This window comes from Diabrotica undecimpunctata, chromosome 4, assembly GCF_040954645.1.
Source record: "Diabrotica undecimpunctata isolate CICGRU chromosome 4, icDiaUnde3, whole genome shotgun sequence".
Taxonomy (NCBI): Eukaryota; Metazoa; Arthropoda; class Insecta; order Coleoptera; family Chrysomelidae; genus Diabrotica; species Diabrotica undecimpunctata.
Window position 1 is genome coordinate 121,233,657 of NC_092806.1, and position 27,994 is coordinate 121,261,650.

Here is a 27,994-nt window from a genome sequence, read left to right on the forward strand (position 1 = left end):
CTAATTGATTAAGTATAATGTTTTTATTTCGCACTTTATTATATTATATTATTTTTATTTCGTATTTCATCGTATGCTAGCTTGTTTTCTTAGTCATAATTTTAGTTTAGTTTCTTCATTAATTATTTTTAATTTGGTATAATATCAATACTAAATTTGATATACCCTGTCCACAATTTCTTCGTAAGAACCACCTGCAAGCCCAAAGACGTCTGATCTTTTCTTCTTACGCTGTACGCTGTACGCAGTTGTTGCCGGCCTATATTCTATGATCAAAGAATATGGACGCTCTATATTCTTTGGTATTATTATTAAAAGTCGGGAAGCCAATGCCATCAAAGATTTATTTTCCACTATAATAGTTTAAAAATCTAATAGTTGATATCTATACTGTGTCTAATATCTCTATGATCATAAACAAAAAGAAAAATCAATAACACCTCACTAATTGTCACTCATATCATAAGTCATAACGTATCATGCAGTGTAAACACGATTTTTTAAAACATCATAGAAACGAGGAATCATAACAAATCTCATATGATAAAATCATGTAGTGTAAAGTCTATTTTACTTTATTTTCAACAAAATATAGTTGAACAGCCAAATGCCGGATTCCTTCACTTCTTTTGTGGTGATAATTGCAAAGTCGTAAAAACTTTATATTTATCTCCAGCAATTAAAAACGTACCCATGGAACATTCCTTAAGGAACTTAACCCCGTAATCTCCGATCGGAAGGTTTTTATTTTTTAATGCATTTTCTAATTGCATGTGCGCAGCGACACAGCATAAACACAGAATAAATAACAATCAGAATGCCCACTCTCAGATGTCGCCTTTGAAGTTTGTCAGTAAATTTTTAGAGATTAATAATTTACTACATTTTAAATACTTTAATCTATTTTTAAACTAAAAGTACGAATAAAATAGTGCATATTATGTCTCTAGTTGCCGTAAATAAATTAAACCGGGTTAATTTTTCTATGCACACCAGATAAAATGTCACTAAACAGCACTGGTTCCGACTAAAACATGGCTGATTCCGTCTGCGGCACGGTTCGTAGTTATTTTTTTAAGCAGAGTGGGCATTCTGATTGTTTATTATTCTGTGGCATAAGGAACAAATTTGTATCTATGCTGTGGCCACAGTAGCTTATTCTGTGACAGTAGATATCACATCACCCAATGACGTTTATTATACGTCATTGACATCACCCATATCACAGAACAACGTGATATCACAAAAAGCTTTTAGCATTAGCACAGAATACTAATCACAACGGATGGTTGGGATGGAGTATTCTGTGGCATTAGGCAAAAGCTTAAATCTTTGCTGTGGCCTGTGCTGTGGCTTCTTGCTTATTAGTGATGTCCCATGGTACAATACACAACGTATGATACATAATGTTCCAAAATCGGTTCGCTTTCGCGCATGACGTAGTCAAGATCGCTTATTCCCGCAACATTTGAATGCAGTTGCATAGGAAAGACTTTTAATTTTAAGTTTTTTTATATAATTTGGCTAATTTAATTATAGTAATTATAAAGAGATGATACAATTATGATATTATAATATTTATCCTTTATAAAACATAGATATCCTTTATAAGACAAGTTTTAATTATCTTTTATTACACGTAGGTACAGGTTAATTAACTTATACTCCAGAGTTCGATATTTCAGATGTTTAAAAAGATACAGAAAAGTGGTAATGGAGGTACACAAAATTTGTACGTATATATACCTACTGAACTAAACACAAAATCAAAATATATAATGACAAAGTCAACTTTATTTATATCGAATGAGCTAGCTGGCCATCGAATATGAGTGTAGTGAGGGCACACAATATTGCACAACATTTAAAATGACATTTTTGTAATATTCACACATAAAATTATCTTGGTATTGTTTATAATAATGATAACATTGTATATTTTAATAATGATAACATGATTTAACAAAGAAAAATATGTTATTTTGGAAGATGCTAAATTGATTTCCTCCGAAACAGTTCTTATTGCAAATTGCATAGCAGGCTGAGGCTAATTTCTTACTTAACAAATCGATATGAAAAAACCATTAAGGTTTCATGACTAATAATTAATAAAAATAAAGATTTAGACTTACGTCGTTGACCTAGAAGTAGTAAAAAGCTGCTCAACATACTTTTTGGACTCTCTGTGTTCGCCTCCTTGTACGCGTTTCTTTTGGTTTGTTAAAAGGGTAGCCGATGTTGATTTAGGCAAATAAAGACTTATGTACTGCCTCAGGTTTGAGTTTTAGACCCTTTTTAGAAACGTAATTTAAAAGTTCCTGTTGTAGATTTCTTTGGTAATCTTCAGTTTTAAAATGTGTATAACAAATTCTTGCAGTATTACAATTAAAATTATCCTATCTACAACAAGATATAATCCACAGTTTTCTGGTCACGCTATCTTTAGGAAATGTATGAAACCTAAAGATTTTATCTTCATTGTCACTATTGCAACAAGCAATTGCACAGCGTACTTTGAAAAAGGTACAAAACCAGATATACAATGGCAAATAACTACTATATACTATACAGTATAAATAAATAGTAACTAAACACCATTTGTATAAAGACACAGTCACATATAAGCATATATCAAAATTATTTTTCTATTATAAAATAGATGACTCAGTCAGTATTAAGATACTTTAAAATATATTTATTATCTCATAACTTGCAATTTGCAATAGTCACCATTGATAACCGATATTATTGTTGAACTTTTGTTTTTATACAAGCTTTCTGTCTTGCCGGTGTAAAGTCGTCTGAAGTCGATATTTATTGTGTTTTGCGTTTGAACTAATTTGTGTCTTATTTTCATATTATTATATTGTTTGATAAGTAAATTTTGCATACAATAATCGGTAGGTTATAGTAATGTGTATATTTTTTATTTTACTAAATTTCATTATAACTCATCTAAAAAACCATATTGAATTGTAAAACAGATTTTTCTCTATTGTACTCTATTTTGTTTTTATTTCAGTAAAACTGCTTGGAAGTGAGTGACAGTGAATCAGAATAAGCAAATCTACTACTATTTACCTATTCACAGTATTTCCTCTGCAGAAAATTTTTAAATTTCAAGGGATTTGCATACAAAAAGAGTACTTATATTATTACTATATGTATGAAAACAAAAAAAAATTTTGCCTGAATCTCTAAGAGAAGTGAAGGTTTTACGCTACTGAAAATATATTTTTTATTCAATTATAACCAAAACAAAACATTTAAAAAAAATTAGATCACTTTTTAACCATAATTTCAAAATTAATGTGTTCGTTAAGCTGTAATAATGGGTTCGAGGTGGTTCAGGCGATCTTAACTACGTCACACTCCTGGGCCAGCTGTCAAATGTCATGCGCAATATCATACCTTGTGTGTGATGTCCTGTCCAATATCTCTGCCCTCTGCTGACACCCACAGATCACCTAACCTCTAGATGCTTCACGACAATACTGTGACAATACTTTAGTTGGATACACAAACCATATGAAATTCAGCGCTCCAAGAGATTTGTATCGGAACTAATTCAAGCGATAAATTACGCGGGAAATTCAAAATTTAATTTTGGTGGGAAAATTTAAATAAAGCTTAAAATATTTAAATATAATTTGGTATATTTGAAAAAAAAATGTGTTTGAAATTTTAAAATGTGCAAATTATTTTTAAATTCAAATATACACAATACCGTTTACGAAAAAATAAGACAAAATATAATTTATTTATTTATTTAATACATGTAAAACAACTTTTTATATAAATTTAGAATAGAATAGAAATATGCTTTATTACCACTGAAAATTGTACAATTTTATGGACAAAGCTTACAAAAAGTCAGAAAAATAACAATTTAAAATTTACTGAAATTACATAAATCGTCAATATCACAAAATAAAAGATAATAAAATACAGAATGTATTGCAAAATTTAAATAAATTGCAAATTGCATAATAAATCCTTACGAACTAATACGTTTAAGTTTCTGCATGTGATACTCAAATATATATTTATACAAATACTTTAGTTACTTGTACATAAAGCTATTCGTTCAGAAACTCGTTTACTGAATAATATGGTCTTTCAGATAGATAGGTTTTTGTTCTTTTACGGAACTTAAGGAAAGAAGTTGCAGATTTAAGTTGCAAAGGGAGATGATTGTATAATCTTTTTACTGAATATAATATAGATTTCTTTACTACTGCAGTGGACAGGATCAGTAAATACGCATTAAAGGTTGAATTTCTGGTGGAGTAGTCATGATTAGGTCTTGCTGAAAAAACATGTAGGCATTTACGAATTAAGCAAACAGTTTCTAAAATATATAAAGAAGGAAGACTTAAAATCCCGTGATTTTTTAAGTATCTTCTGCAATATGTTATTCTACCGAGAACAAAAAGATAGCGTATTGCTCTTTTTTTGTTTGTAATTTAAAAACAACTGTCAGATTGGGCAGCTGTTCTAGAACCCCAAAAAAGAAGACCATATCGAAGATGAGACTCGAACAAAGAAAAATATGTTATTTTGCAAGATGCTAAATTAATTTTCTTCAAAACAGATCTTATTGCATAGCAGGCTGAGGCTAGTTTCTTACTTAACAAATCGATATGAAGGGACCATTTAAGGTTGCTGACTATAAAAATACCAAGAAATTTTACAGAATCAATGATACTGATCGGGCTATTATTAAGAAGCAAGGATTAAAGAGCTTTATAGGATAATGCTACTGTCTTATCCAATTTAAAAGAGAGTAAATTAGAGTCTGACTAGGTTTTTATTTTAAATAGATCAGAAGTTATAGTTGCATGAAGAATTGCAATATTAGAGTTTCTCCAGGTAATACTGGTATCATCAGTAAAAAGAAAAATGTTTCCATCGGTTTTAAGTTGGTGATGTGATTTATAAAGATAAGGAAAAGTAGAGGACCTAATACTGAACCTTGTGGTGCTCCACATACAATGCTTTTGTGACTAGAGTCTGTATCATTTGCTATAACTAGTTATTTCCTATTCCCTAAGTAAGATTGGGACCAATTCAAAGAAACACCTCGAATTCCATAGAAATTTTGTTTTTTTTTATAAAAATGTTGTGATTTTCACAATCAAAAGCTTTGGAATAGTCACAGAAAACAGTGGCAGTATAAAGATTATTGTGTAGTGCTTGATAGACCTCATTTGGTACATTTATTACATAAAAACCCGATCTGACTTTGTGATTTTTTACAAATCATTAAATATAAATATAACTCAAACTAAAAGAGCACATAATACACACTATACAAGCATGAATACAAATTAATGACTGGTATTAAGATGACCAATTATGGACATAAATAGGATACTATGGAACAGATATTTCTTTCCAAAGAGTATTTCTGGTGTAATTGTTTTAATGCTCCATATAATTTTTTCTTTTTAGGGGTCATTGTACCTCTTGATATATTACACTGCTGCAATATTTTCAGTGGTGTGATATTCTTAAGGGCAACACCTAAAAATAAATGTGATGTTAATTTCTTTATTCAATCCTTACAAGGCAAAATCGATTCATTATATTAACCTTCGTGTAGTGGCATTACTGAGTGAGAGACTTGGTAGACTGTTTTTTGATGTGAGTATTAAACAATTTATTGTAAGTACTAGAATGTTTCAGTACCTTCATATATCTTTGTTAGATTTTTTTTAGCTGGAGCTAAAAACTAGAAATAGGAGCTTGCCTGTGTTTATAATCTCCCATTGCTAAAATCTAACAAAGATATATGAAGGTACTGAAACATTCTAGTACTTACAATAAATTGTTTAATACTCACATCAAAAAACAGTCTACCAAGTCTCTCACTCAGTAATGCCACTACAGCATTACTGAGTGAGAGACTTGGTAGACTGTTTTTTGATGTGAGTATTAAATAATTTATTGTAAGTACTAGAATGTTTCAGTACCTTCATATATCTTTGTTAGATTTTAGCAATGGGAGATTATAAACACAGGCAAGCTCCTATTTCTAGTTTTTAGCTCCAGCTGGTCTATGACACTGAGGCAACTAAACTTAAAAACTCTAGTATCACTATCAGAATGTTAAGCAAACTGTTAATTTTATAGTTAATCATATTAGAGAATATTTACAAATCTGCTGATGACAATACAAAATATAAAATTTTAACTACAATTACCTTTTAAATCTTTACTCTCATCAGTTTGTATTAAAATTTCTTCGTTTGGTAACTGTGCATCATTAATGGGGTATCTCAAATGATTGAAACATGTGTGTAGATTGTGCATCTGTACTTGTTGAAGGACTCTCAACTAAAACAAAAAGTTAATATAATAATTTATGCCATGATTCACTTCAAGTAAAATAATTTTTATTAATTACATATTAGGGTTACTTACTTTCGGTTAAATTTGCTTCCACATTCAACATTGAAATACTTCTAGGATGTAAATTAGAAGAAGAATCTAAAATCAATCATCAATCAGTTATTTGTTCTCTAATATCAAATATTTATTGGACTCACCATACAAATGTAAGCTAGGAATTGCATTTTTATACAATTTATGGCACCATTGAAGAAACAAACTTATCTTCAAAGTGTCTGTGGCAGATTCGTTTTGTTTTAAAAACTGTACTGGAATTCATCATATCTAAATTAGGCTTTTTTATAACACTAAGCCACTTCCTAAATCGTATAGTGTCTTTATCAGGGTTTGGAAAGGCATGTCTAATTGATGACGAATTGGTACATTGTAGGATACAACATTTATTGTGAAAAACCATATTTAACTAATTATTATTAATCTGCGAAATACTGTTTGAACACCGCCATGAACATTTAAACCGCCACAGATCACTGAGGTAGGTGGTTTGTAATTTACAAACTCATTTGAGGTTAATGCTAACAATAACCCAGAGATATTAAACCAAGTTTAGTTTAATTTCTTTGCAATAATAACCATCAAATTCAAATCAAAATCTGACTATATAGACGCTAATCAATTACTGACAACATGCCCGGGTATCTCTTATGGGAGTGACAGTCCTCTGAAATTTGTATTTCCTAAGGACACCAGAGGGCGTAGCATAAGACAGTGACTGCGCAATACCGCAACCAACAAAACAAGTACGCCATTTTTATTGTGGTTTCGACACAGTGTTTCGAGTTGTATTATTTGCGATTAAATAATTGTTTGCTTTTTTGCCATCATATTTAAATAATTACGGTTTTTAACTGTTGCGTTAATGGTTGTAATAATTACAATAAGGATGCTCAAATGCATATTTTTCCAAAAGATAGGGCGGTAAGTAGAAAATGCTGATATAAGATTTTATTTATTTTTTAATAATTGCCTTTAAATGTCCGATGTTGTCCCAAACTTCTTTCTTTCACGTTATGATGTGTATTAGAATTGTTGCCGATATAGAATTAGGTAAAAGTTTTTTAGGAATTAAAATTATCGCCATTAAAAATGTGGCAATTCTTCAATGTTTTAAGAACTTTTTCTACAAAACTTTTGTTTATTTGTCCTTTTGTAAAGCACCTCTAGAAATATACTATGTAACATTATTTCACAGAAAATATTAAAAAAAAAACTATTTATTTTTTAGCTTTATGATATTTGGATTAACAAAATTGGCAGAGAAGACTTGCACAATTCATTTTGGACCAGAAGCCCGCTATGTTGGATTGAGATATAAGTCCACCTTGAAATGTGATGCTATTCCTTCTCTGTTTCTGTGTTGTAATTTATAGAAACTATAGAATAGCCACTGTTTAACCAACTACATTTAAATATATGTAATTAATGTTTATATAAAAACGTAAAAAAGAAAATAAAGTAGAAAAAGAACCAACGTTTGTTTTATTTTTGTAATCAAACCCTCAATATTAATCTTTATATTTGAAGAATTACGAGAAGATTTTTTAAAAAATGTTGCTTTCCTAAGGCCGCCAGATGGCGCATTGTCCAGAAATAACCTACACAGTTTCCTATCTATTCAGTAATATATATTCTTTATCTATGACTGACAATTAGCGATTGACAATTATAATTTTTAGTTGTGTTCTAAACCTAAACTGCAGAGTAAAGGTAAAGCCAAAGTAAAGCGACATCTGAAGATTTGTATCGGTACTACAAATGACATTTAGTTTAGTTTGACCTTGAGCTACCTACGTGAAACGTCTAGTTATTATATTAGTGGTCTGTGCCGTGCTGACACCGACCGAACAACTTTATGTGTATTGATTGACAAAAATGTTGCAAATGGTTTCAACTTAAAATATATTTATAGTGGTTTTGCTTTTTGGATGTCAACATAAAACTACAATTATTACATAAAATCAAATTTAATAATATGGAGGTAAAACAAGAAGCTAGTGAGAAAACTTGTAAAATAGAAATTGATAATGACAGATGTGTTGGTCCTTTGGATGCCTTCAAAATTGAAATTAAGGAAGAACCCAAGACAGAACCTGCATACCAAGCATTTGATCATTTAGACTTAAATAATGAATTCACTGAAAAGACTGAAGTAGAACAAGATGAATATAAACCTATACTATTTGAAGAAAAGCAAACAACAAATGATGAAAGTAAGTAAATAACACTGTTTAATACAATAATATAACATATTAATTGTATGTTGAGGAAGTTTATTATTAACTTAAAAGGTAGAAAGTACATAATATAATATAAGTACAGTAGATTTTAAATGGTTAATGACTTATATAGGTGGAATATGCTATAAATGATATACCTAAGAACAACTTTACAAAATATCACAAAATGATTCCTCATATATTTTTCATCATCATGCTTGCTTTACATTTCTGTGGTTGTAAACAATTAGCAATAAAATTAGTATACCATATTAAGTTCGTGCATGTAGACTTACCTTAAGAAAAGCCAAGTTGTTGAACATCAATCAAATCTTTACAATCCCATGTTAACAAATGATTTACAAGACACTCAAATAGTTTGGGTAATACTGATTGGTTACAGACAGCCCTATAATTTTTAATATAATTTTTATTACTGGCCTTGAAAATTAGTGTTAAATAACTAGTTTTCCAAAAATCATAAAGATATCAGCACTCAGTGATGAAACACTATCAATTACATGACAAGAGCTTAATATTATAATTATTCATATTAACACTCGGCTGATAGTTAAAAATTATGGTCAGATTAGTTTTAGAATTAGAATATATAGTTGAGAAAAAATTATCAAATATATTAACTATGTCTTTAGTATATATAATATATTAAAATGTCGAGGATTAGATAGAATTTAATTCTCAATATTATTCAAATAGTTACTACAAAATTGAGAGGAGACATTCCTTTCTTAAATGAGGAAATCTTAAGTAATCATCCTTTCTACCAAATAATATATACTGTTTATTTATTTTCTTTTTTAAATATATTAATTGCCTTAATCTACTATTAAACCAAACTGAAAATGAACTAGTTTTAAAGTTTTTGAGCGGAAAAAATAAGTTAAAACCTGTACATATAATAGGTATCACAAAATACTGCCAAATTGTAATTAACATCATATATGTGTGATAAAAGTAATTCCCAATTAATACTAGCAAACTAATGATTTAATCCTATATAATTTGCATTTTTAAAATCATAATAAAATTCCTTGTGGTTCAGTTTATAATGCTTTTCAAAACAAGCCAATTCTTCAACTATAGCCAAATGGTGTATACTATTATCAAATACACAATCAAATGGAATAACTACATCAACATTGTTTAAATTTGCAAATACTAAACCTAGAAATACATTACAACTATTAGGTAAATAAATTTGAAACATGTTAAAATAACCAAAAGAATTGGTCAAGTACACAGCAGGAGAGTCATCAGGGCATTCAACATTTAAACCATTGAAGCATTTGGTAAATTATAATCACCACACAGTAGCAAGTTTTCAAACTTCTCCATAACATATTAAACTGAACTCCTATTCAATATGTACACATTTAGGTTGGACAGTGGAGGGATATAAACTCCACAAAAAACTATGCGCTTATTGTTAATTTTCAATTATTGTTAATTATAACTGTCTGCGCATTGATGTCATTTTTAACAGCAATTAACACATCTCCACCCCCTAATTTTTTCGGTGGAAACAGGATTGCTGTCATTTCTAAACACATTAACCAGTAAGTCCTAATTCCGCATTGCTATAACCACAAGTTAACCAAGTTTCCACCATAATGATTATTCAATAATTACATTGAACTATGGCAATTTCCAGAGATCTTAGTTTAGTTCCCAACTCACCAACATTTTGATAGGTAATAAATTAATAAAGGAGGTGAGCTTATATGTTTCATTACTTCTAGTTTTTTTGTGCAGAGTTATCTTTTTTGCAGATATCAGGTATACCTTTAACATATCTTATAAATATATTTTTCTCAGCTTGTTCTTTGTGTTTTCCTGGGTTCTCTTTAATTTTATTGAGTTGTTGGGATGTTCGAGTTACTGGGGAGTGAGATCAGAATTTATAAATATCTTTTTTTGCTTTAGCAACCTGAATCTTATTTTTTAATATATTCATTACACAAAAAATTGTTAATACAATATTTAGGGGATGAGCACCATTTTTATTTTGCTTACCAAATCTAACAGCTTTGGCAACTTTAATATCCTTGTGAGTAATCTCCTTGAAAATTGATGTCACATTAGTTAAATCATCTGAAGCTGCATTTTTTTATTCACAGGTTCCCCTAGATTATGAATAATTAAGTTATTCATTCTCTTTTATCTTTCAAACTAAAGATTTTATCTTGGTTTTCAGAATTGTGTAATTTCATATCATTAACCTCGTTCTGCAGTTTTTCAATTGGACCGCTTTACATATAACTCGACCAAGCGCCACCTTTTTTTTTTGAGAAAAATGAATTTAAGTTTATGGCTTTCTGAAAAATCTACCTATGTAATATTTTGAAAATTTCATTTTTAAATATATTCTTAAAAACGGTAAAGCGAATTTTGTTGTATTATAATTTAAAGCTGATATAGACAAAAATGGCGTTTGGTAGCGTATTGCTTTTTTCATTATTAACATTTTAATAATTTGCATAAGTCTTTTACTAACCAAAACTGTCGCTTAGCAGGTTTATGTAAATTAAAACATATGTGGTTTATAGAGTATTTTTATTGTTTTATGACAAAACTACATTGTAAAACTAAACATAACAACAGTGTTGTTTCCTAAGATAGTTATTAACTTTATTACTAAAGTTCATCATGTTCAAGATTAAAATCAATAGGTCCATTCAAACCATCTATATCATCTTCCGTATTTGGAGCACCAGTCAATTTTTTGTAAAACTCTTTGGTATCTTTTAGAATAAGGCTAAGCAAAAATTTTAGATCATCAAATTTTTTATCTGGTATTGGCTTCCCATCTGGCCATAGCCATACAAGTGATTCTTTAAAATCTTGATAAAGTTCTGATTATGGTCTTCCATGTTTCTTTTTTAGACTTATCTCATGGACTTCTTCACAGAAAGAATATTTAACAAAAATTTTTTCGCGGCATTCTTTTCTGAGTTCAATCGCTTTGAATGTAAGCCAATTAATTGTATTATTAAAGACATCTAATTTCCTATTGACTTTTTTTTTCCAAATTACAAGTACCGAAAAAGTGTTCCTTCTTCATTTTGTGAAGGATTAGAAGATTTTTTTTCGGCACGAACTCATTACATTCATGTAGTCTACCAGTGAATACATTCTTTGTTGTAATTTTAAGGCGCATTCAATGTTACAAAAATCTGTATCATTTGGCAAAAAGCTATGTCCAGATGTAAGGAAACTTAAAATAATTCTTTCCAGTAACAGATGTACATCAAACATGGCATTTAACATCAAAACTATTTTAATGTTTCGGTTCTGTTCCCCGCAGCTGTCCGACCACAAAATTAAATGTTTACATGCCTCCATATCTCTAGCTTCCAACACAAGTTTAAATAAACAAGAGCCAACAGCTTGAGCCCCTCGCCCGGCTTCGCCTTCTAACCACATATAACAATGGCCTTTATTATGTTTAGCTGTATGTATATCAGATATAAAGCCAAAGTTGGCGTTTGTAAAAAAGTACAGTTGTAGATATAAGGGGAAGAGGCAGTGTTTTTTCCATATCAAAACACAATACTTCAAGTTGTTCGTCAAATTTTGCACACTTTCTGTCTGCGTTTATAGCTTGTCTTGCTTCTTCAGTGGAATCGATGTGGTTATCCTTCTCAATTTTAAATTTAACTTGTTCTTCTGTGGCGCTGTTGTTTATTAGAATTTCTAATTGTCACAATGGTTGAGACACTTGTCAAAGACAAGTGTCTTTTTTTCAGACAATGTAGTATCTGGTCGTAAGTACATGAAACTTGTTTTTCCCTTTGCATAATGAGACTTATATTTTGGAAATTGTTCAATATGTTCTAATATTTCTTCCAATCGTTCTTCTGATATTTTATTTTTTCCGCCTGCTTTTCCTCTAAAGTCTTTAACTCCTTCTATCCTTTTTTTATTTTAACGCATTATCTACTCTTGCACTAGAAATTCTTAGGCTTTGCAACAAAAATGTTTTGCAAACTACGTGGCCATTAATATTGTACACCCTGGAGTGCATGTTTTAGTAGAATTTTGTTTTCTTTTTGAGAACTTACTTCATAAAATTTGTCATATTCTTTTTTAGAATTTTCGATGCCAACTTTCGATAGAAAATCGCATTTTCATAAATACTGACGAAACTCTTTTTTACTTTTATTTCCCCTTTTTGTGTAAAGTATGATTTATTTTGAATGCATGGTTTTTTACGGATTTCTCTATTCTGACTAGGGAACTTTCTTTTTCTCCCTTTCTTTGGACGCCTCTGATATTTTTTTCTTTAGATTTTACGCCATTATTTTCCTCATCATTTTCTTCTTTATCAGATTGCTCCATCTATATTATATTGTTATCTTCATTAATATCTCTGTTGACAAAATTTAAATCTTGACGATATTCTTGCTGACCCGACTGTCTGTCTTCTTCTTGATTTGGATTATCATACATTACTCTTATGTCACCTATTTGATTTTCCATGTTTGAATATATATCCGAATTATTTCCTTCCTACAAATAAAGTAAATGAAAATTTAGAAATCTGCTGTTTATTTGAGTTTTTTTATATCTCAAAAATCATGTCTGGTAAATTTAGATTAAATTCCACTTCCCGAACCGGTTGTAAATCGCTGTAAATCTTTGGGGAAACAGCTGCATATGAGTACTTTCTTCCTATAAATAACAATAAGTAAAAATTAACAAAACTTATTTAAAAATTAAAACTTGTAATAATATACCTCACTAATATTTGTTGCTGAGTTAAAATCAACTTCCTGTAACTGTTCATTGGTATAAGTCTTAAGCGAACTTGTTTCTTGACGAATAGATTTTGAAGACGTCCGTAGATTTTTTCTTGTCATGTTGGAAGAAACAAAACAAACGGCCCCTAGTCCCGGGCAGGCCTTAAATGGCCAAGGGGTGCGAAGAATCTCCCGGTTTCAACTTGATAAGACAATCAAAATTGCTACGTGGAATGTTAGAAGCTTATTTACAGCAGGCAAACTACAAAATCTAATTCAGGAAATGAACAGAATTAACATCGATATTCTCGGCATAAGCGAATTGCGATGGGAAGGCACAGGCATGATCAATACTACTGGTAAAACCCTTTACTACTCATGCAGTGATAGCACAGACCCTCACCACAGACATGGGGTGGGAGTTCTGATAAGCGAAAATTTGCGCGCCTCCGTGAAGAACTTTGTCCCGATCTCCGAAAGAGTCATACTTATTCAGTTGCATGGAAAAGTTAACATAAATATTATACAAGTCTACGCCCCTACAGCAGACAAGCCAGAAGAAGAACTAGAGCGATTTTATCAACAGCTAGACGAAGCCTTAAAGGTGACTAAGAATCACGAAATTAACATCGTATTAGGAGACTTCAACGCAAAAGTTGGGGAAGGAGCTGTAGATCACGTAGTTGGAAAATATGGTCTTGGTCAGAGAAACGACAGAGGGGACAGATTGATACAGTACTGTCAAGACAAAGATCTAGTCATAACGAATACTTGGTATAAGTTACCACCCAGGAGGCTTTACACATGGAAGTCGCCTTTAGACGGACATCAGGGCATTATAAGGAACCAAATAGATTATGTGACAATTAATAGAAGGTACAGGAATGCTATTACTAAGGTATCTGCATTACCTGGAGCAGACATAGGATCCGACCACAATCCCTTAGTAGCAAATATCAAACTGAGGCTCGCTACAGCTAAAAGAAAACACCAGAAGGCATTAGTAAACATTAGAAAACTCAAAAACAATGAAACAAATGAAGCGTACACAGAGGAAATAAACAATAGGTTCTCTAATATGGCAACTGAGAATGATGTTGAAAAGTCATGGACCACCATAAAAGAATCATTTGATGAGTTGAACAACACTTTTCTACTCGAGAGTAAATCAACTACCAAGAATGAGTGGATGACAGAAGAAATATTAGAGATGATGGAACAACGCAGGCAGTGTAAGATCAGGCAGGACGAAGTAGGGTACCGAAATATACACAGTCAAATTCGTAAAGAAATTATAGCGGCGAAGGAGATCTGGATGACTACACTTTGCGCCGAGGCTGAAAGCCTATATAAACTCGGCGACAGCTTCAATCTTCACAAGAAAATTAAGGAAATTGCTGGTGTCTTCAAGAAAAAACAAGTCACTGGTATACATAATGACCAAAATGAATTAATAACGGACCCTAGCGATATACTTAATACTTGGAAAATGTACACAGCCAATTTGTTCAATGATGACAGAACACAAAAACCACCACAACTGGGAGACCATTTGTATGGCCCAAGTATTTTGAAAGCTGAAATTGTACACGCTATCAAACTATTAAAAAGTAAAAAAACCCCAGGACCAGATGATATGTACGCAGAAACAATCAAGTTACTTAATGAAGAAAACCTAGACATTATTGTCAAGCTCTTTAACGACATCTACGATACGGGCCAGATTCCAAAAGATTGGCTTCGATCCACATTTATCGCCCTACCAAAAACACCACGTGCGAACTTCTGCAAGGACCACCGACTAATAAGCCTAATGAGTCACTTTTTGAAACTTTTCCTGAGAATACTTCACACTAGATTGTTTAAGAAATGTGAAGAGGTCAGTGGATGGAGTCAGTTTGGTTTCAAAAATGGACTTGGCACGAGAGAAGCGATCTTTAGTATGCAAACATTGATACAGAATTGTTTAGATCAAAGAAAGGATGTTTTTATCTGTTTCATCGATTACGAGAAAGCATTCGATAATGTAAAACATGAATTGATGATAAAATACCTACAAGAGTTGGGATTGGATGCAAAGGATATAAGAATCATTGCCAATCTGTATTGGAATCAGACAGCAACAGTACGTCTTCAAAATTCCAACGAAACAGAAGATTTCTCCATTAAAAAAGGAGTAAGGCAAGGTTGTATACTGTCTCCAATGCTGTTCAATTTATACGTAGAAAAAGCCTTCGCAGAAGCAGTGGAAGACTCTAATAAGGGTATTAAAGTTAACGGCATATTTATTAATAACATCAGGTATGCCGATGATACAGCCATAGTGGCAGATAACATCGAAGATCTTCAATGCCTTTTGAATGATCTAACTCTTGCAAGTGAAGCTCGGGGTTTGAAAATAAATATCAAGAAGACAAAATCAATGATTATAAGTAGAAATGATTACCCCAACGCAAAGATATATGTCTCTGGAGAAGAAATCGAACAAGTCAGGCAATTCAAATACTTGGGATGTTTGCTGAATGAGGGTTGGGACCCCGAGAATGAAATAAAGAGCAGAGTTGAACAAGCCAGAAATGCTTTTTTGAGGCTTCGTAAGTTTCTGACTGATCGCAAATTGGACTTCAACCTCCGATACAAGATGCTTAAGTGTTACGTGTGGCCTGTTCTCCTGTACGGAATGGAAGCATGGACGTTAAAGGCCAGTTCCATTAACAAACTTGAAGTGTTCGAAATGTGGTGCCTGCGTCGAATGCTCAGAATATCATGGACGGACAGGGTCAGAAATGAGGAAGTACTCAGAAGAGCGGGCTTACAGGATAGGGAACTTTTTAATTATGTAAAAAGTAAGAAGACTGCATACTTGGGGCACATTATACGAGGAGAACGATACACTTTTCAGCAACTGATACTCGAAGGGAAAATAGAGGGTAGGAGAGGTCTCGGACGTAAAAAAATGTCATGGCTGCGCAATATTCGACAATGGACAGGAATCCACAGCTATGAAATGCTTCGCAATGCTGCTAAAAACAGAATTATTTAATCCAGAATATTTAACATCTCACCTGACAAGACGATGTACGGTGGACGCCTACGCAGAAATGCATGGCACCTTAAGAAGAAGAATATTTGTTGCTGAGTTAAAATCAACTTCCTGTAACTGTTCATTGGTATAAGTCTTAAGCGAACTTGTTTCTTGACGAATGCCTTCTTCCTATAAATAAAGATAAACAAAACTACTGTAAAAATTAAGTTGTTAATTTATACCTCAAAAATAATGTCTGATAACATTTTGTTATTTCTCGAGCACGCTTTAAAATTAGAGCAGTCCTCTGCAACATATTTACATACTTTTAAATACAACTTTTATGATAAAAATAACGCGACCCTTCTTAATTATTGCTCAACAAACTAAACTTAATTAAAAAAATAACAAAACGTAAACAATGCTGTCAAAATGGCGCCGATTTCCGTTTTTGCATAAGGCGATCAAGCGCCAATATTATGTTGCATAGTCTTATTATGCTAAGTCGCTTAGTCGGATATTGTCAAATGTTTACCACTTAGTCGATTTGGCGTTTAGCTAAAAGTAAAATATTTTTCAAAATACAGATTTCCAAGCTTTGATGATTTTTTCCCAAATAGGTAACGTCATTACGTGATAGATGGCAGTATTATTTCAATAAACTTGAATTTGGCGCTTAGTAGAGTTATGCATAACGCGGTCCTATTAATTTGAACAAATTTCTAACAAGTTTCATGCCAAATTTACACAAAAATGGCACAAAAATTGCAGAACACGATTCTTCTCTAACTCCATAACACATCTCTGATAAACCAAGACCAGAACAATAAGTATCTTTGTGAACAGGTCGCTCACAGCTATCACAACAAAGCATTTCTTCTTCAGTATTTCTTGCATTCCGTACACTTAATTTTCTGATTTAAGAGAGAGAGAGAGACATATATATATATATATATATATATATATATATATATATATATATATATATATATATATATATATATATATATATATATATATATATATATAGAGAGAGAGAGAGAGAGAGAGAGAGAAAAAGAAATTTATTGTCTCTAAAATAAATTACATTTATAAAACACAACATGACACAGTTCAAACAAAGTACAAGATACATTAAAATACTAATTATAAAATTTCCATAATAACAAAGCTATCAATTAGCTCAACTGTCCTCAAAAAAATTCCTCGATATTACAGTAACACTTATAACACAAACATCTTGGTACGGAATACAAAGATATTGCTTGAGGATCTTATATCGAGTGGTAGGGGTTTAAACATTTTCTTTCCAGTGTAACTAAATGATTTTGTAATTAATGTAGAAGAGTGAATTGGAAGTGGAATAACAAATTTAGACGAGTGTTACAAAAAGAATCCTGTTTATGTTTTTTTTTAAAATTAAGCACGCTATTTCAAGGAAGTATCAATATACCATGTTTCCGAAACAAAGTTCTGTATGATTTACCAAATTTGACCTTGCATAAATATCTGTGTGCTCTCTTTGGTAGCTAAAAAGTCTGCTGAAATGAGGAAGAGAATAGCTACCCCAAAAGTCAATACAGTATGTCAAATTCGATTCAATCACGGCCACATAAACACTTTTTGCAATCTTGAAATCTAAGTGGCGTGCAGCAATGTTGACAGCAAAGCAACACGATGATATCTTTTTGCTTAATATACAGTGTGTTACTTAAATTTATGTTGATTTTATCAATATAATAAAAGATTCCGGAACAGCATAACATCAGTCAAGACATACCCAGGAGCTGATATCAAATCAGACCATAACCCACTGATTGGCAAAATTAGGCCCAGGCTAAAGAAGGTTAGACGTAGGTCAATCCAAAATTCGACATAAAGCTATTAAAAGATCAACACACAGAACATAGTGTAAAGCGGTATATACAGAACAATTTGAATACCGTTATTCAATCGGATGTAATGGACCAGGAGCTAGAAAAGTTACATACAGTTTTAAAAGACATACGAGAGAAATTTCTCACACCACCAAAAATAAAGAAGAAATCGTGCATGTCAAATGAGATTCTAGATATGATGGAAGAGAGGCGAAAGTTCAAAGATCAAGACATGTCATTATACAAAAGAATCGATAAAAAGATCAAAAAAGCTATTAGAATAGCTAAGGATACACATCTAAGAAAACAGTGTGCGGAAATACAGCAATTGCATCATAAACACGATTCATTTAATATGCACAAAAAAGTTAAAGAAGCCGCAGGCTTATACAAACCTAGAAGAGTTGGGTGTTTGGCGGATAACCAAGGCAAACCACTGTTAACTGTGGAAGAAAAACTAGATACTTGGAAGAATTATGTGGAAGTAACTTTTGCAGATGAAAGGCAGAATACCATTGAAGACACTGAGTGCCAAACAGGACCCCCGATTACCATTGAAGAAGTCACGTCAGCTATTAAAAGAACTAAAGATGGTAAAGCGGTAGGGCCTGACGAGTTTTGTGCAGAATTCCTAAAACTTATGGATGAACAGGGAATAAAATGGATAACAACTGTATTCAACAACATATACGTAACTGGAAAAATACCCCAAAGCTGGTTAAAGTCGACCTTCGTGACCATACCAAAAAAAGTAAATGCCAAGACATGCGAAGACTACAGAACAATTAGCTTAATGAGCCACTTACTTAAAACGTTCTTGAAAGTGATACACGGCAGAATATATCAAAAATGCGAAGAACAAGTATCATGGACGCAGTTTGGATTCCGAGATTCCTTAGGCACCCGAGAGGCTCTATTCGCTGTCCAAGTGCTTATGCAAAGATGCAGGGATGTTAACTGTGATGTGTATACTTGTTTTATCGACTACAAAAAGGCATTTAATAGAGTAAAGCATGATAAACTTATAAACATCTTGAAAGAAGTGGGGTTAGATGATAGGGACTTAAGAATCATCTATAATTTATATTACAACCAAACAGCCAATATTAAAGTGGATGACCAATTGACAGAGGCAGTCTCCATAGATAGAGGAGTGAGGCAAGGATGCATTCTGTCCCCGGTGTTATTTAATATATACTCTGAATATATCTTCGAGCAAGTGCTAGGTGAACTACAAGAAGGCGTATTAGTCAACGGAATACGTCTAAACAACATTAGATATGCCGACGACGCAGTAGTTTTTGCAGATAGTCTGGACGGTTTGCAAACAATAATGTCGCGTATATCAAATATAAGTAGAGAACACGGACTTGATCTTAATACGAAGAAAACAAAGTACATAGTTGTCAGTAAGCGCGAAATATTAAATACACAGCTTTTGGTTAACCAACATCCAATTGACAGAGTGGACAGCTACACATACCTTGGTACCAACATTAACAGCCAATGGGATCACTCCAGTGAAATAAAACAACGCATAGGAAAAGCGAGATCGGCGTTCATAATGATGAAGTCTCTTTTCAGAAGTCACGATTTACCACTTGCTACCAAAATCTCTCTCATTAAATGCTATGTATTTTCTACGTTATTATACGGAGTAGAGACCTGGACACTTTCCGAAGCTTCATTAAGAAAACTCGAGGCATTCGAGATGTGGTGTTACAGACGTATTTTAAGAATTTCATGGGTGGATCGTGTGACTAATGTTGAGGTCCTACGTAGAATAGGCAAGGAATGCGAGATTATTAACACCATCAAAGAGCGCAAACTAGAATATCTTGGCCATGTTGTGAGGAATGAACAGAGATACGGCTTGTTGCAACTCATTCTTCAGGGCAAGGTATTTGGAAAGAGAGGACCAGGGAGAAGAAGAATATCTTGGCTTTAAAACCTGAGAAAGTGGTTTAATACATCGACAACCGGACTATTCAGAATAGCAGCAAGCAAAGTTAGGATAGTCATGTTGATCGCCAACATCCGGAACGGATAGGCATCGTAAGAAGAAGAAGATCAATATAAAGACCTAAAAATTTGTTTACGGTGTCAGGACAAATGCCTTTAATGCCCAGGACTATGGATAGGATATTGTTTTCGCAAATACCATTCAACCAACAGATAGATTGCATTCAGTATATTAGTTTAAATAAAAATTTTATTTTCTAAAGACCTTTTAATTGTTAGCTGATGTCCCACTAACAATTTCTAATTTGATTTTCTATTTTATACACATTCATATGTTATAATTACTCGTACATACATTTATTTTTCTTGATTTGTTTTTTATTTATTGATATTATAATGGGAAAAGTGATAGGTTTGTATGGAATTTTGAGTAGTATTGAGCAGGAAAATTTGGAATTTTAAAAAGGGAGAATTGTAGATATTTATTAATTACTTCAACACAGCTAAGTGAAAGAGCGCCAAACAAAATAAAATTGAAATCAATTAAAATGTTGTTCAATAAGTCTTCTTCGTACAATATGTCCAATATTTTGAGCTTGATTCGGTATGTGAGGTTCATTATCATCTAGTTCTTCTTCCACATTATCTTGTTCATCATTTACATCATTCACTTTGATTCCAATATTGTGAAGAACTGCACATGCCACAATTATTTCTGGAACTTTTTCCAATTTATTATTTAAATCCCGACTCAAACAACAAAATCTTTTCTTCCACAATCCAAACAATCTCTCAATGGTATTTCTCGTTCTAATATGAGATCTGTTATACCTTACTTCTTGTTCAATTCCAGGATTTAAAAGAGGCGTCATTAAATACGGTAAACAAGCATAGCCACTATCTCCAAGAAGAAATCCTGCCATTCTCGAAACGGTGTTTCACTGAACTATTATTGAAGATCATCGAATCATGTTCTCTTCCAGGCCAACGAGTTACAACATCGAAAATTTCTAAATTGGGTCCACCCACTACTTGGACGTTTATTGAAAAATATCTTTTCCTGTTTCTATATACCACGGCCATATTCCCTCCAGGACTTTTTATTGGTATGTGGGTACAGTCTATACACCCTGTTACTTTGGGAAAATTGGCAATATCGTAAAACAGCCTTTGGTTCTTTCTCTGGTTTTCGAGACCTTCAGGAAATTTTATATATGTGGTAATAGCTGAGCAAGTAGGCGGGAAATTTTAAAAATGCATCTCGAAACCGTGGGTTGTGAAAATCCTCTAAGATCTCCAGTTACAATCTAAAAATTAAATTAAAATTAACTATACTACGATCTACCATTATATATATGTATGTATGTATATATATATATATATATATATATATATATATATATATATATATACAGTAGACTCCCTCTATAACGAAAACTGAAATGACAGACTAATTACCTCGTTATAAGCGGATCTCGTTATATCCAACAACAATAATACTGTGCATACATATGAATATGTAGTTTTCTAAAACATTAACTTTCTATAGTGAAGCCATTCGGAGCAATATAAGATGCTAATAAATATTGTTTGAATGGCGTTTTTAAAACAAAGTTGTTTACTTTTATTGTCAATGAAATGCATTAAAACAAAAAAGAGTTGTTTACTTTTACTGTCAATGATATACGTTAAAACAAAAAATCTGTATTCTGTAAATATGTATAAAGCGTATAAAGTTATTTTGTCATTTTTGACTGCTTTAAATTGTCCAGTATTCTATCTATCATATTTTCTAAAGATGTGAATCAGTTTTATGCTTCTTCATTTGCGTTTTGTCCTTGGATAAAGTTTCTGACAACCTTTAAAACACGTGTGAATGGTCAACCCAATACAATGACACTTGTGAATCATAAATTTTACATTTCCGACTAAGAATCATAAATTGTAAGAAGTTTATTGCGGGCGGCCCGCAGTTAAAAAGGATATTTATTTATAGCTACGACCGGGCCAAAACGTAAAAAACACGTTTTTCAATCTTATTTTTTCTCGTTATAAGCAAATTTACCTCGCTATAAAGGGTTATAGTTCAATAGAAATTTCACGGGACATCTAATGTACCTCGTTATAAGCGAAACCTCGTAATAACCGTGTTCGTTATAAAGGGAGTATACTGTATATATATATATATATATATATATATATATATATATATATATATATATATATATATATATATATATATTTTCAAATTATTTTTCGACCGTACTGTTTTAAATATTGATTTATAGTATCAGCAATCGGTCAGGAAATAAAACTCTATTTGTTCAGTCTCAATATTTCGTCACGATTTTGTGACTTCTTCAGGAGAAAACTGTAAATTTATTAGAATAATTAATTATTATATGTAAACACAGTAAATATTTTAATACTTACAACTATAAGAATAAAAATTTAAATTTTTTTAGCATATCTAAATAAATGACATATTTGTTTGATTTTATTTAGGAGTTATGGTAACTGATTATTATTATGTTCCTGATTCTTTCTCAATTCTGTACTATTAATTCCATCTTTCCACTTTATAATATGGATAATAGTGTCATAGTAATTGTTTATTTTAACCTACTCACTAAAACAATGTACAATGGGAATTCACTCTATAAAATATTGCGGTTACCATAACTCCTAAATAAAATCAAACAAATATGTCATTTATTTAGATATGCTAAAAAAATTTAAATTTTTATTCTTATAGTTGTAAGTATTAAAATATTTACTGTGTTTACATATAATAATTAAATATTCTAATAAATTTACAGTTTTCTCCTGAAGAAGTCACAAAATCGTGACGAAATATTGAGACTGAACAAATAGAGTTTTATTTCCTGACCGATTGCTGATACTATAAATCAATATATATATATATATATATATATATATATATATATATATATATATATATATATATATATATTTTATATTAAAAATTATATACATATATCATGTTCTGAAAATATATTCTTTAATTTATCCTACCTGAAAATTTCCAGTAGCATAAAATCTCAAAGCAACTAAAAGACATAAAATGGGTGGAAACGGTAATCCACGTCGATTAATTTTCACCATTTCATCATATATTACTGGCAACATTATTTCAATAACTGTTTGTTTTCGAAATCTATACCTTTTTCTAAATTCATTATCATTATAAAAGTGTAATGGATTTTGTATCTCCCTTATATATCTTCTGGGTACTTGTAATATATCGTTTTGTTCATTTATTTCTCGGTTAACTACATAATATTGATGTAAATCGTCCATCGCAAACGTATTTCAAATTGACGGGCGAATCGCCAGAGCATGCATATACCTTCTCTGGCGAACCTTCGAAAATCTCTAAACAGGACATGCGTCATTCGAGTGTGAGATCACTGTGAAAGCGACTGGCGGACTGGCGCGTATCCAGCGACATGCCAGCGACTGTTCGGAAAAAGAATCTTTACGCTTGCGTCAACCAGGCTGTAGGTCGACTATGAAACATAGATATGGTGGTGAACAGCCAGCGACGCGCTGGAGGCGAACTATGAATACGAACGTAAGTCATCTAGTCCTTGATAATACGAAAAGAGTCATACCATTTAATTGGTAAGCACGTAAGAAGAATTACAATACAAAATTTAACCGATGTGTTCTTCTTGTATGCGCGTAACAATCGATGCCTTATGGTGATCAATATGAATATTCTAAAGAATATTCATCAATGCCAAACCAACCGGTTTCTCTTCAGTTATAGTTGACCGTAGCCAAGTTTTAATTCTCCACAAAGTAGAGAATGTTCTTTCAGCACATTATAGTATTATCGCCAACATTTTCAACGAAATATGAATTGTAGGATATATATCAATGTCACAAACCTATAATAGTTTACACTATCATAAGAAACATCGTATTGTTCTCCTTGCCAATTTGCTTCCTACAATTCCAATTCTGCTCTTAGAGTTTTATATACAGAAGTTGAATTTTCATTGAAAAACACAATATTTATCAGCAAGAATATGAGTACCATTTGTTATTGACTCTTTGTCAGATTTTTCTAATGAGCTTCAGGAAAGCGAGATTTTAAATCTTCGATAACGTTATCAATTATCGGAATGTATATATATTTATATATATATATATATATATATATATATATATATATATATATATATAAATAAATAAAATAGTCTTGAGGATTTTCACATGGATAATTTGCCCGATTTCGCTGGTTTTGCAATAGTCGAGGAACTTTTATTTCCATACCTACCGAGTTCATCCGCAATTTCACAAAGTTCATCATATAAACTTAAAAACATTTTTTTAAATAATTGATGGATTCGACCGTTACTTGATGGAAATTCATTTTATGTAACAATAAAACACTCAAAACTTCCACAAAATTTATTATAAAATCTTATTACTACAGCTGTTTCGGCATAGTGCCTTTCTCAAGTGATCAATTTTTGGTATTATACTTCTTATACGTTTATACTTCATAGTCTTTAACGAAATGGGTTGAGGAGGGGAGAACTGTTTGTCTCAAGTTGGTCATTCAGAATTATGTCTGTGTTTTTTAATTTGTTAATTTCCATAGATTCTAACAAAGATAGCTTAAGGCCTTTATTTTGAATGTGAACAATTTGAAATTCGTCATTAAAAGAATGATTATGATCTAGAAGACGACTTCATGAATGTATAGCGTCAAGACATTCGTGAATTTTTGGCGAGATTCTCGAAATTTAAGAATTCGGTTGTGACGTTCAACCCATCTCGTCTCGCTTAATCCATTAAGCTGATGTACCATCATATTTTTAAGAACTGCATTGGTTTTGACGAAGCTTTAGAAAAAAATTACTTCTTATATCGTTTCAATTGCAAGATAATTACTGCCAACAGTTTCCGAAATCATTATAGATCAGCCATCTGTAGTCAAGCCTACGCAATACTTAACATCTAAAGTTGCTTTTTTTAAAGTTTCTACTACAACTTGAGCTAATTTTATAAAAATTAAGTCACTTGGTTTAAAAGGGGTCCCATCGCCCCCCCCCCCTTTGGATCCGACTACGCTGCAGATCTTTTCCGTTTTGCTTTTAATAAATTAGTTAGTCATATTTTACTTGAATAATAAAAAAAATAAATTTAAAAACATGCTGCATTTCAAAAAAATTGCATAGTTGAAAAAAAAGTCTGGCAACAAGGTGTATCTCTGAAATGAATAAATTTATAATTATGGAATTGTGTGATGAGCAATGACATGCAAACATGGATTGAATGAGATATCACAGACACACTTATTTTTCCACTGCTAAATGATAATTAAGTGACATAATGAAGAATTACTTAAATAATTGAAGAAAGTTTATTCAAAATGCAATTTTACACAAAAAATAGTTTACAATAGATGAAGTGAGTAATTTAACTCAATAATAATTTCTTCAGTATCATTCAGTTACCAAAAAGTCAGACAAAGTGTTATGTCTAATTAATGACCTGATAGCTTTTTAACAAACCAGAAAAACAGTAGTAGACATTGAGTATTACCAACTGTCAATAAGCTATAAGGCATAAGATGGAACGGAGGAGTAAACTTAGAAACATCAATTTGGGCTACAATTTAGTTTATTTATATATTCCATTATTTCTGCAGTAATTTTGTCTTTTCTAGTAAAATGTTTATAGTTGGTTTGTATTTTAGGTTGTCCCCAGCAGGAAAACAAAATAAAAATTATGGAAATGTTACATTCGTCTCAAGGAAAGTGTACGGGTCAATATGCTAAAGGAAAAATATTAAATAAAAATATGAAAGTTGGGTCTGGACAAAGGCCTTACAAGTGTGAAATTTGTTTAAAGCAATTTATTAGTACAAGAGATTTGAAAACACATTTGAGAACACACACTGGAGAAAAACTGTACAAGTGTGAAATTTGTTTTAAACAGTTTAGCAATGCAAGTTATTTGAAAATACATTTTACAGTGCACACTGCAGAAAAACCCTACAAGTGTGAAATTTGTTTAAAACAGTGTATTACTACAAGTGCCTTGAAAAAACATTTGAGAACACATACTGGAGAAAAACCTCACAAGTGTGAAATTTGCTTTAAACAGTTTAGTGAAGTGGATAGATTGAAAACACATTTGAAACTGCATACTGGGGAAAAACCATACAAATGTGAAATTTGTTTTAAGCAATTCTCTCGAACAAGTCATTTGAAACTACATTTGGGAATACACACTGGAGAAAAACCATACAAGTGTGAAACTTGTTTAAAGCAGTTTTTCACTACAAGTGGTTTGAAAAGACATTTGAGAACACATACTGGAGAAAAACTTCACAAGTGTGACATTTGTTTTAAACAGTTTAGTGAAACAGGTGGTTTGAAAAGACATTCGAGAGTGCATACTGGAGAAAAACCGAACAAGTGTGAAATCTGTTTTAAACAGTTTAGCAATGAAACTATATTGAAAGTACATTTGAGAGTCCATACTGGAGAAAAACCGTACAAGTGTGAAATTTGTTTTAAACAGTTTAGAAATGCAAGTAATTTTAAAGCACATTTGAGAGTGCACACTGGAGAAAAACTGTACAAGTGTGAAACTTGTTTAAAGCAGTTTATTAGTAAAAGTTATTTGAAAAGACATTTGAGAGTGCACACTCTAGAAAAACCCTACAAGTGTGAAATTTGTTTAAAGCAGTATATTACTAGAAGTGCTTTGAAAAAACATTTGAGAACACATAGTGAAGAAAATCCTCACAAGTGTGAAATTTGTTTTAAACAGTTTAGTGAAGTTGATAGATTGAAAACACATTTGAGACTGCATACTAAAGAAAAACCGTACAAGTGTGAAATTTGTTTAAAGCAGTTCTCTCGAACAAGTAATTTGAAAGTACATTTGGGAATACACACTAGAAAAAAACCTACTACTAGTGTGGATTTTATTTAGAAAAGTTTATTACTACAGTGTTTTGAAAAGACATTTGAGAACACTTACTGGAGAAATACTTCACAAGTATGAAATTTGATTTTACACCGTTTAGTGAAGCAGGTATTTGAAAACACATTTGACAGTGCATACTGAAGAAAAACCGTACAAGTGTGAATTTTGTTTTAAACAGTTTAGCAATGAAACTAATTTGAAAGAACATTTGATAGTGTATACTGGAGAAAAACTATACAAGTTTAAAATTTGTTTAAAGTAGTGTATTACTACAAGCGCTTTGAAATATCGCCACATAGTGGTATAAGTTTAGGTATAGGGCAAAAATACATTATAATACAGATACAACTCAATATTAAAATCAAACTTAATCTTATTTTTAAACTTAATTATATTCTACTGTATATTTACATTTTGTACAAATTGACCCATTCCTTCTTATTTCTGGCCAGCGTCCTTGCTTCTGTCCATGTGGTTCCCCTTTTTTCGATAATGTCTCTTAGTGTTCTATCCCATGTTTGTCCTGTCTATCTTTCTTCTTTCTTTTTTGCGTTTTTACCTGCCAAGTTTCTTTCACCGGTTTTTTGTTCTCGATTCCCTGAAGGTGACCCCACCAACTGAATTGTCTTCTTTCCAAATATTGACTCTAGTTGAAAATCTTCTTTTATTTGAGTGTTCCGTAGTCTAGATCTTTTCGTAACTCCAAGAACTCGACTCAGATATTTCCATTCCTACTGCCTGTGTTTTACTCTTTTGTCGTTATGT

General features: G+C 31.7%; 1 protein-coding gene and 1 long non-coding RNA gene across 4 annotated transcripts in view; one reads left to right on the forward strand and one right to left on the reverse strand.

Annotated features, from left to right (window-relative positions):
- Positions 1–3,825: 3,825 nt before the first annotated feature.
- Positions 3,826–6,462, reverse strand: LOC140438384 (uncharacterized). Its single transcript, XR_011950518.1, has 3 exons — positions 6,427–6,462; positions 6,207–6,339; positions 3,826–5,526 (listed from the first exon to the last, which is right to left on the reverse strand). It is a non-coding gene; the product is annotated as an uncharacterized lncRNA (long non-coding RNA).
- Positions 6,463–8,250: 1,788 nt separating this feature from the next.
- LOC140439944 (uncharacterized) overlaps positions 8,251–27,994 on the forward strand; it is a 45,286-nt gene continuing 25,542 nt past the window's right edge. For 2 of the 3 annotated variants that reach the window (XM_072530135.1, XM_072530133.1), the window contains exon 1: positions 8,251–8,624. In XM_072530135.1, coding sequence (XP_072386236.1) covers positions 8,387–8,624 — 238 coding nt within the window. In that variant the 5' untranslated portion in view covers positions 8,251–8,386. Of the gene's footprint in view, positions 8,625–25,988; positions 27,978–27,994 lie in introns of those variants that run through there. The other variant, XM_072530134.1, reaches the window with a different exon arrangement.